Source organism: Chaetura pelagica, unplaced genomic scaffold (assembly GCF_000747805.2).
Source record: "Chaetura pelagica isolate M959 unplaced genomic scaffold, ChaPel_1.0 scaffold471, whole genome shotgun sequence".
NCBI lineage: Eukaryota > Metazoa > Chordata > Aves > Apodiformes > Apodidae > Chaetura > Chaetura pelagica.
In genome coordinates, this window is record NW_009952430.1 from 2639313 (window position 1) to 2650160 (window position 10848).

Consider the following 10848-nt stretch of genomic DNA (forward strand, 5'->3'; position numbering starts at 1 on the left):
CCCCCCCCTTTATTGGAAACCTGTGCTTCCTCCCCAGCTGAAAGCATTTTGCTGCTGCCAGAGCTCAGGTGGCTTTGCCCAGCGCTGGTGCTGCAGGGCTGCCTGTCCCAGGAGCCCCCCTGGTGAGGATTCGTGTCCTGAGGGAAGCAATGAATTCCCCAGGTGTGCAAGGTATGTTTGAAGATTAAAGCTGGGGAGGCAAATCAGCTAAAACAAACTGAATGTTTTCCTGGCTCAGTCTGTCCTGGGACACACGAAGTCTAGGAAAGATTAACATGCTCCAGGAACAGACATGGAGCTGAAGTCCCATATCTGGGAAGTTTGTACTGGAAAGAACTGGATGCAATGGGAGACATTCTGGTTTTCCAAGGCTCAGGTTCATCCCCAGCTGCCCAACAGTGGAAGGAGGAGCCCAGGCCATTGAACTGAAGCCGCACAGGGTGAGCATGTGTCAGGGTAATTTTCTCCTGCACAGACATTTAAAGCAAAAAACCCTCCTTTCTTTTAAAATCCCAAAGTTTTGGAATAAAGGCTGGAGTGAGCCTGGGGGTAGCAAGTAACTCCCTCTTCGTGCAGGGGGGCTGAAGGCAGCACACAGAACACAGATGGGACACCCAGCACCTCCCTCCTGCAGCACGTTTCCCCCTACGTGTCATTTTTAATATTATGATGGTCTGAAGGAAGATCACAAGGGTTTCATCACCACAGGGTGGGATACAGGGGTGGGAGCAAGAGTGATTGGCAGGGTCACAGACTTTGGATAATCCTGGAGGGGACAGAGAGGGAGCAAAGCAGGGAAGCTGAAGTATTAGATACCCTCATCTTGTCACCTTAGTTGCTCTGGCTGGTTCACACACTGCCTGGGAGAGGCTGGGAAGCCTGAGCATCACCAGCCAGATGTGAGGAGGCACCGCAAGCGTCCTTACAATCACCAGCATCCAGTTGTGATGGTTATTTTTATTACAGAAGCACCAAAACAAGGGAGCACCCAGCTGAGCTGGGGAGCTATGGACAGCCCTGGCACAAGGTTCAACCAGAGAAAACCAGTGGTGGTGTCCTGGTGTTACTGGGACACAGAGAAGACAGGCTGGGAGCTCAGTTGTCCATGGAGCTGGTGGCAGAGATGCCTGGCAGTTCTCTGAGGAGAAGCTTGAAGTGACCCTCCTGCCTGGTGGGTGCTGCTGTCACACTCATGGTCACAGGGCTGGCTCTGATTCCAGAACTGAAGGTACCTGGACGTTCCTTCTCCTCACACTCTCTGCTTAGGAGGACACCGGGCGCCGAATAGCAAAGAACTTGCCTGGTATTGCCCTTCTCTCAATCTCCAGCCACAGGGAGAATAAATCCATCTCCTTGTGCTCCTCAGCCAGCTGGAAGGTGAAGCTCTGCAGCAGTGTGGTGAGGAAAAGGAAGAGCTCAATGCGGGCCAGAGCCTCTCCTGGGCACATCCGCTTCCCTGGGGACACAGAAGGGGAGGGTGGTCACCCAGCTGAGGGCTTCACCCACTGGTTGGGGGGAAAAGGGCACAAAAGGAGAGCGAGAAATCTCGTATTAAGGGTGCAATTTTTATGCCAACCCATGTTCCTGCTGGTGGTCCCTGGAGCAGGGCTGAGCACTGACCTGCTGAGAAAGCCATGAAGGCTTCACGCTTCTTGAACTCGCCGTTCTCATCCAAGAAGTGACCTGGGTTGACTTCTTTGGGTTTCTCCCACTGGGTTGGATCCGTATGGACGGATGAAAATACTGGAATAACGACTGTGCCCTGCAGGAGAGAGATGGGGCAGGGGAGCAAGGAGGGACATCAGTACCATGGCACAGGGCTCTGCTGAGCTGAAGGTGCAGGTAAAGAGCACTGGGAGGTATGGGAGGATGCTGGGTGCCCAGCTCAAAGCCCACACCAAGCCCCCCCCCCCATTGCCCATCCTGATGCCCCTGGTGGGGCAGCCTGGAGCAATGTGTCTGTGCCAGGCAGCGACAACTGTCCCCACAGTCCTGCCAGTCTCTCTGCAGCTCATGAGACAAAAATTACGGAGTTATTCCTGTTGATTTACATGAAAACCCCCTCTCACTGCACCAAGTCCAATGGAGAGAGGTGCTCCTTCAAGGTGGGTGTTGCACAAAATGTGTGATCTGCTGAGGAGAGGGGACAGGTTTGGCCTGGTGCTGGGCCAAGCTCAGCCTCCCTGCCCCTGCTCCCTTGCACATCTCCATGGGCTTTTCCAGGACACGATGGACACAGGTATGTGGGCAGAACTGGCAGCAGCATTCCCCTCCCACTGCTCCACTGAAAGGTCATCACCACCTCCCCCCACCAAGGATTGGGAAACACCTGGGGCCTTCAGGAATGAGCAAACAGTCCAGGGGCAAAGGCAAATGTTGTTCAAGCACCCCTGCCAGCCTTTCCCCCCGGGGTCACAGAGTCCAGGGCCACAGCCTCACCTTGGGGATGCTGTGGCCCCTGAACACGATGTTCTGCGTCGTCATGCGGGGGAAGTTCTCGATGCGGGTCTTGTGGCAGCGCTGCAGCTCGTGGATCACGGCGTTGGTGTAGGGCATCCTCAGCCTGTCCTCCGTGCTGGGGGCACGGCCAGCGCCCACCACCGCGTCGATCTCCTCCTGGATCTTAGCTGGGGACAAGGCAGACGCGGGGCTGCAGGGCTTGCTGTGCAGAGCTGCTCACTGCCCTCCCCTGGCACCTGTTCTAGAGCCAAAGGACAACCCAGCAGAGCAGGAGCTACATGGTGTAACCCCTCGTAGAGGCCAGAAATTGGGTCTTTGTCCTCATATGGGGACTGGAGGACCTGCCACATAAGGAAAAGCAGGTGTTGTTCAGCCTTGAGAAGAGAAGGCTTAGGGGAGACCTTATTACCATGTACCAGTACATAAAGGGTGGCTGCCAAGAAGATGGAGACTCCCTTTTTACAGAGTCACATGGAAAAGACAAGGGGTCATGGGTACAAGTTACTCCTGGGAAGATTCCATTATGACTCCAGAAGAAAAATTTTCACCATGAGAACAATTAAACATTGGAATAATCTCCCAAGGGAAGCAGTGGACAGTTTTAAGCCTCAGCTTGACCAGGGTGCTGGGCCATATCATTGAGACTATATTATTACCTAGAAAAGTGGGACCAAATGATCCTTGAGGTCCCTTCCAACCTGGCATTCTATGATACCTCCCTGGATCAGACAGGCTCGAGGTATCTCTCATGGGCTGGGCTGGGGCAGGGAGCAGGTACCCAGGTCTCTCTGGCCTGTATCTGTCTGATGGCCTTGGGTGACCCATGCAGGATTATTTTTGGCTTTCCCTCATATAGGAACCTCTGGGTCTGGGTCTCTCTGTCTGCAGCTTTGCTGTGCTGTGGCCTCCTTAGGCACAGGGAGTGGTCACATTTCACTGTCCTTACCTTGAATATGGGGGTGTTTTGACAAGATCAAGAGGAAGAAGACCAGGGCATTGCTCGTGGTCACTGTCCCAGCACCAAAGAGGCTGAATACTGACATGACCAAGTCTTCGTTGCTGTACATGCTCTCTGGGCCGCTCTTGTCCTGCAAGGATGCCATGGGGAGGGGATTCAGTACTATCTGGGAGGCTTTCCAGGCTGCAGCCAGGTCTGGTGGGCAGCCCTCCCCCCCTTTGCACCACCTCTACCTTCTCCCCTTTCATAAGGAAGCAGTCGATGTAGTCACGGGGGCAGCTGGGATCCAGGCTCTGCTTATGAACCTCCACTCTTCCTCGGATGTAGTCCTTCAGCTTCTCACACCTGGCCAGGGCTTTCCTGTGTGGCCCCGGGAGGTGGTGCATGATGGTGGGGAAGGTGTTGTAGACCTGTGGATGGCAGAGACACAGGGGGGGTTAGGTGCCTGGATGCAGCCTCCTGGACAAAGCCATGACGTCCTATCAAAGCTGAGGGATGGCTCAAAGCAAAGAAACATCCCCCAACTGCCTGGATATGAGGGTGCTGAGCAGAGCAAGGACACCTACCATGGCAATGGGGGAGAGGAAGAAGCTGATGTAATTCCCAATCGTGTTCAGTAGCTCCAGAAAGTCCTTGTCACTGTAGCTGTAGCGGCTGCCGAAGACAACGGAGCAGATCACGTTGGAAACTGCATGTCTGAACGTGACCATTGGCTCAAAGGCCTTTCCTGCAGCCACAGAGGAGGCAAGAAGGGTGTCAAAAAGTCAACACTGAGTTATCTGCTTCAACACAGAAAATGTCCTTCCTCCCTCTTTGAACCCCTGTCCTCTGAGCTCTGAGCCCTTCTTGAGTCCACCATGTCTAAGCTCTTGGGTTCCTACCTCTATCTCCCTGCTTCTAAACCCCTCCCCAGTGGCTGGCACTGAGGAAAGAAGAGGCATCTCCAGGGGATTTGGACTCCTGCTGACATGCCCTGGGGACTCAGGGGCTGCAGAGCATCTCCCTGTGGCAACCAGCCCCTCGCCAGCACCACACACCAGTGGCAGAGGAGCCAGCCTATGACCAGGGTTCCATCTCTTCTGATATTTGGGAGCCCCAGAAGACATGGTAGCACTGGCAGCTCAATTTTATGGGAGTGGAGGCCATCACCCCCTTGTCACCAGGACAGTATCTCATTTGCGCATTCTCAGTGCTGTGCATTCTCAGTTCCTACTCCCATTCTTTGGGCATGAAATGTTCCTCAGTGGTTGCCACCCCCTGCACCAGTTCAGGAGCAGGATCTCCCACCCTGGTCATTAAGTCATAACCCTACCACGTCCCTGCTCCCTCGTGGGGTGGAGCCAGGTCCAACCCCTCTCCACAAGGATCATCCACACCAGCTGTTGCAAAAGCTCTGAGGACCACACATTTTATCTGGAGCTGTTGCATGTGCTCCACCTGCCCCATGGACCAGGGTGAACGTCACCTTCCAGTTTTCTTAGCAGCTCCACCAGGTGCTGGGCTTCCTGCTGCACCCGCTGGGACATGGAGCTCTTCCCCATCCCGAAGTCCCTCAGGGTGCTGACTGTGAATCTCCGCAGCTCCCGCCACTTCCTCTCGTCGTAGGAGACAAAACCTGGAGGGGGGCAGTGGAGACCACTCACCTTATAAGAAAATCAGCAGAAAGTCAGACAAAGTACCAATGGTTCTGGGTTCATACGATGTGGTTTGGGCTCACTTTAGGTCCCAGCCCTGCAAAGTGCTGCACCCACTTGCCAGAACCCACCCATGCTCTTCCCTCTGGAACAGTCTCCAGAAGAAGGGGAGTTCACAGGATAGAAGGTCAGTCCACAACTTCTACCTTTCCCTTTTTTTTCTTTCTCTGCACTCTTGACAAGAGCTACTGCAGGGGCACCACAGTGAGGGATTTTGCTTTAATTTGTTCTACAGGTTATGAAGGAAATCTTAAAGCAAAGCTTCATCACTCAGTTTGAGAAGACAAATGCAATGTTTCATCATCCCTGGGAGCTCAGAACAAAGCTGGAACCCGCTAACTGGAATTAATGTCCTTGGACAACAGGCTTAATAGTTGGAGGGACTTGCAGGGTCTGAAATGGGTGTTTGAGGTCTTGGGTGTTGAGTCTTTCACTGGACTCAATCATGGCCAGCAGCATGTGGGGACTTTCTGCTCACCCAGAGAGCAATAGTGTCTAGAAGAAATCCAGACCTACCATAGTCATTTGACAGTTTCTCCAGGAGTGGTATTTTAGGTCTCCCTCCAAACTCCTCAGAGTGGTCCACCAGAGCACCCTTCACCGCCTCGTACCCACAGAGCACCACCATGGGCTTCAGCCCCAGCCAGACAGTGAAGATGGGGCCATACATGCTGCTGAGCTGGGGAGGGACACTGTGGTCAGCCAGGGTCCCACCCCAGCCAGGTGTTTCATCTTTGATTTGTTCTGGTGGCCCCAAACCCAGGGGCAGGGAGGGGAGCCACCTCCCCCGAAGCCAGTGTCCTCTCCCCACCCCAGCCCCCTCCCCAGGGGCTCTGATCCTGCTGCCACTTTGGGGCTTCTAAGCATCATCTCTGGGATACCACAGCCCTGAGAGGGGACAGCACCATGGGGCCCTTCCAGGGGGAGAAAGTCTTCAACATCAGTATTGATTGGACTCCTAGGAGCAGGGATTCAGGCAATTTTGGGAGGGGAAGGGAAAAAGAGAGAACAGAAAGGCAGAAAAGAGAAAATAAAGGAGGAAAAAAATATTAAAGAAAGCCGGAAAAAGAGTCACCTGCACTATGGCCCTTTTGTTGTGACAGGGGACATTTACAGTTTCTCTCCTGCCAGGGCTGGAAGTGGGTCTGACACCACCAGCTCCTCCTCTCTTACCTTCTCGTAGTTCCTGTAGAGGGGCAGGACATCCTTCTGCCACAGGTTGCCCAGGATGGGCCACGGGGCTGGGCCCGGAGGCAGCTGCCTTCTTTTCTTATCAATTGTCCAAACCAGGAACCACAGGACAGAGGAGAGGAGGAGGAGGGTGAGGAGCACTCCGGATGATCCCGCATCCATCCTCTCCCCGTGCTGCTGAAGGGGGGAAAAAGGAATAAATTCCCCTTCCAGGGAGAAAATCCCAACAGAGCAGTGAGCAGAGTGGAAGGGAAACCTGCTGCCCCTGCCCTCTATAAAGGCACAGCCCTTCCCACCTCCCCGGGGTCACCTCCTGCCCTTCCCCTCCCCGTGCCCGGCCGGTCAGTGACATGGAAACGCTGTTTCTCCCCGTAGCGCGTCCCCGGCCCCGCTGTGTCGTAACACGGGGCTCAGGGAGCTGACCCGGCCATGGGGATGTTGCAAACCCGGCACGGGGCTCTTCGCTCCCCCCCGCCCGGGTGGCTTCTTGCTCAGTGTCGGTGACATGCGACAGGAGGTGTCACTGTCCGAGCAAAACCTCGCATGTCACCCCCGGGTCATTGCTCGTTTTGTCACCGCCTTCCTTCCAGGTGCAGGGACCCCGGGGACGTTCCTGCAGGCACCAGCCCGGGAGCAGGGTCTGCAGGCTGCTCAGGTACCTGCTGGGAGTTCCAGCAAACTCCTCTCCGGTGGAAAATGGACCAGAAAATAAGAAAACCACTTGATTGATCATTTGTTTTGTTATTTTGTTGTGTTTTGGTTTGGTTTTGGCTTGTTCTGTTTTTCTGAAATATATTGGTGTTCCACTTGGCTTTTGGAATATCATCCACCCAAGGAGCTGCAGCTGTTGCAGCTGTGGGGCTGCCTGTTCCCTGGGCTCCTCCAGCCTCTTCAGGGCTCTTTGGAGTATCTTGTTCTGAGCACCAGCACATCTGGCTGCACACGAGCACATCTGGCTCAGCTGCCACAGCTCTGGTCAAGAGCACTCACAGCCCTAGGCTGAGCAAGCTGGTGGCAAGCCAGTTCCCAGCAAAGGGGAGTTTTCTCCTTGAGGTCAGGGCTGGAGGAGAGAAGGGAGGAGGTTTGATTTCATGCCTGCAATAGGAGACCCTCAGCAGAGGTCACTGAGTGGGATTCACTGAGAGAATCCTGAATTGTGCCCCATGTCCAGAGCAGAGCTAGGCAGCATCTCCTGGTGTGCAGCCATGGGAGGAGCAGCCAGGAGCCAGGACTGCATCTGGGCAGGGTAGGTGGAACCAGGACCTCTGCACTCCCAGCCTTTTTCAGCCACACAGCAGGGCAGCTTGCACCAGGCCTTGCATCACCCCTGCCAACCAGGCTCATCCCAGCTGGGCTCTGGGGACCACAGGATCCCACACTGGTTTGAGTTGGAAGGGACCACAAAGACCATCCAGCCCCACCCTCTGCATGGCCCAGGCTGCTCCAAGCCCCATCCAACCTGCCCTTCAGCACTGCCATGGATGGGGCAGCCACAGCTTCCCTGGGCAACCTGGGCCAGGCTCTCACCACCCTCACAGAGAAGAATTTCTTCCCAGTGTACAACCTAAATCTCCTCTCTTTCAGCTTAAACCATTCCCCCCTCATCTCATCACTCCCTGCCTTTGTACCAAGTCCCTCCCCAGCAGGGCTGCTCTCCCACGGTGCAATTCCTTCCACACACACATCAAATTTCTCTCAAATCCTCAAAAAGCAACTGGCAACCAGTCACAGCCCTGGGACTGCTCCATTTCAATATTTCAGGTTTCCTCCCCTCCCCATCCTGCCAGGGCCTGGAGAGGGCTCCAGCCTGCACCAGCACCCAAAACACGCTCAGCAAAAGGGGTTCTGGGGTGACAGGGTCCTGGTTCCTGAGCCCAGAGCCCCATAGTGACACCCAGAGAGGCCAGGAGGTCACCGTGACTCACTTGTTTACCCTGTCCCATCCTATCCCTGCTCTTCCCAGGAATTCTTGGCTTAGGTGTCCACGAGTGGGGAACTTTGCTCAGGGAGGTGATGTAGTGACTGGGATTTTGGCAGGGGGCTGAGGAGCCTCACAGTGACCAACACTGTTTTTTTCCATGGCAGCCAAACAATACAAAAGAATCACTCAGACAACAGCAAAAAGAACAGCCATGGGGATTAATCTGAGCTGCAAAATTTAAATCCTATGGAAAATTCCCTCTTCTGTGGACACAGATAGCACTTCAGTGCAACATCCATTGCTGCAGCAGGTTTTTTGCAAGGTGAATGTCTCTAATGCAAGAAAAAAAACCATAACACATTATTCTATCACATTTGGTTAGGAAAACAGAGAAAACAAAAAAAAATCACCCTGGGATCTTTGAGTGCTGATCACCAGACAAGAAGTGTAAGAAGAAATAGCTCCCAGGGATGATGAAACATTGCATTTGTCTTCTCAAACTGAGTGATGAAGCTTTGCTTTAAGATTTCCTTCATAACCTGTAGAACAAATTAAAGCAAAATCCCTCACTGTGGTGCCCCTGCAGTAGCTCTTGTCAAGAGTGCAGAGAAAGAAAAAAAAGGGAAAGGTAGAAGTTGTGGACTGACCTTCTATCCTGTGAACTCCCCTTCTTCTGGAGACTGTTCCAGAGGGAAGAGCATGGGTGGGTTCTGGCAAGTGGGTGCAGCACTTTGCAGGGCTGGGACCTAAAGTGAGCCCAAACCACATCGTATGAACCCAGAACCATTGGTACTTTGTCTGACTTTCTGCTGATTTTCTTATAAGGGCTTCTGGAGAGCAGGGTCATGGAATCATAGATGCAGAGCGGTTTGGGTTGAAAGGGACCTTAAAGGTCAACTAGATCCAACCCCCTGCATGGACAGGGACACCTCCCATTAGTAGACCACAGGGTCTGTAGAGAATGAGTCTGTTGCAAGTCTTTGAGGTCCCTTCAGGAGCAGTCAGTGAGACCTTTCTGCCTCAAAACCTGAAATAGTATGTATGGGTCAGCAAAAGCCCCCTGGAAGGACCCACATGACATGCAGAAAACAAATTAATATTTTAACTTCCAAAAATAATAAAAAAAAAATGTTGAGTTCACCAAACCTTTGGATTTTAATTCAAAGTCGTGTCTGGGGACAAAACTCATGCATCAATAATGTGGGAAAGCATTTGAGGAGCAGAGCAGCCCAGGCATGCCTGGCTTTGCTGGGTGCTCCCAAGGTGCAGGGGCGTCCTGGCCATGCTCAGTGCTGGTGCCAGGATGGAGCCCAACCACACTGCAGCTCTGCAGGGGACAGGGCAGGACATTGCTCAGTGACATGGTCATGTTGGATCAGCCCCAGGGTGTAGCTGAGGGGTGTCTGCCCAGGCTGTGTCGATGTGTGTTGGCAGTGGCCGGGCAGGGGGAGGGAGGAACAGCCATGGTGGGTTTGCAGCCCCACCAGGTGCATCCCATGTGGCCTCTGCTTTCTCAATTACACAGAATTAGTCCCTCCCTGTGATTCCCTGGAGAGCAATGCTGGCTGGGGTAGTGGGGATGAATTTATCCTGCTTGTACTGAGTCTGGGTTATGGACAAAAGGTGCAATTCTGTGCTGTGAATGGCTCCAGAAAAGGGGCCTGCTGCTCTACCTGCACCCTGGCTCCTAATGGGACCAGTTGCACTGGTTCTGCTCCCAGTTCTTGGTAATGGTGGCTCTATTTTTAAACAAGATGATGGAGCTCTCCAGGGTGGGTTGCCTTGTGGGCTGCCAATACAAACATATCAGGACCCCAAGTACCATGCAGAAATGTTTGGAGAAAGCAAAACTTCTGCCTTGCCCATGGAAAATGAGCCTTGCCTTGCCATGTTCCAGCTTTCCCAGTTAGTGAGATGAGCATCCCAGCAGGGACAGGAGTGAGCTGTTAGGAAAATCACTTCAAGGATGTGAAGTACATGGGATTCCTTAGAACAGCTGCTCTGCCCTGAAACCTTCCCATCCTGCTGCTCACCATTCCTGCAATAATTATGGAGAGGAGAAAAAAAAATACCTCCCCCCTTTCCCCTCATGCCAAATCCTTATCCAGAGCACAACATTCCTTAGCTCGGTGTGTGCATGCATTTCCCACATGTATAAACCTCATTAAAATGTGTTAATTCCAAGACAGGGAAAGAATAGCACTTGCACCTGATGTGGCTGAGGGCGATGCTGGCGCCTCGTGGGAGCCAGGCTGGTGACCTGGTACTGCCACCGTGTCCCCACAGGTGGGACAGCACCTCCCGGGGACAGGGAGCACCTCCTGGGGACTCTTCATCCTCTGCGTGTCTGTAACAGGTGACAGTCCCTGGGAACTGGGGGGGGGTCCCTGCCCCAGCCCTCCCGCTGGGTGTGCCCTGCACACGGGTACCACCGACCCCCGGGCTTAGGGCTGGGGACAGGGGCTCTGGCAGTGTCAGCCGGGTCCCCTCTCCCAAGGGATTTGATCCCTGTTTTCCCGCTGGCGGCAGGAGAGGCAGCGCAGGGTCCCCGCGGAGCGGAGGGAGCCAGACCCTTGTCAAAGACAAGCCCCTCGTCCCCTGTGGCAGAGGGGCAGCCCCGGTGC

At 53.9% G+C, this 10848-nt stretch overlaps 2 protein-coding genes across 2 annotated transcripts in view; one reads left to right on the plus strand and one right to left on the minus strand.

Moving 5' to 3' along the window:
- Positions 1-1262: 1262 nt before the first annotated feature.
- LOC104398212 (cytochrome P450 2C5-like) lies at positions 1263-6545 on the minus strand. The gene is made up of 9 exons (XM_010008266.1): positions 6286-6545; positions 5629-5791; positions 4884-5033; positions 3985-4145; positions 3652-3828; positions 3407-3548; positions 2440-2627; positions 1621-1762; positions 1263-1456 (listed from the first exon to the last, which is right to left on the minus strand). The coding sequence occupies exons 1-9, from the start codon at positions 6463-6465 to the stop codon at positions 1263-1265; spliced, it is 1497 nt and encodes a 498-aa protein (XP_010006568.1). The 5' UTR covers positions 6466-6545.
- Positions 6546-7508: 963 nt separating this feature from the next.
- Positions 7509-10848, plus strand: part of ARHGAP44 (Rho GTPase activating protein 44) — a 35531-nt gene continuing 32191 nt past the window's right edge. The window contains exon 1 of the mRNA XM_010008267.1: positions 7509-7549. Coding sequence (XP_010006569.1) covers positions 7509-7549 — 41 coding nt within the window. The remainder of the gene's footprint in view (positions 7550-10848) is intronic.

Bases quoted from the DNA above. Each gene is read 5' to 3' on its own strand.
- LOC104398212 (XM_010008266.1), bottom strand. From the start codon at position 6,465: ATGGATGCGGGATCATCCGGAGTGCTCCTCACCCTCCTCCTCCTCTCC. The intron at 2,628-3,406 runs GTAAGGACAGTG...CCTTGTCCCCAG, and splicing joins AAAACACCCCCATATTCAAG to CTAAGATCCAGGAGGAGATC. The intron at 1,457-1,620 runs GTCAGTGCTCAG...CTGTGTCCCCAG, and splicing joins CTTCATGGCTTTCTCAGCAG to GGAAGCGGATGTGCCCAGGA.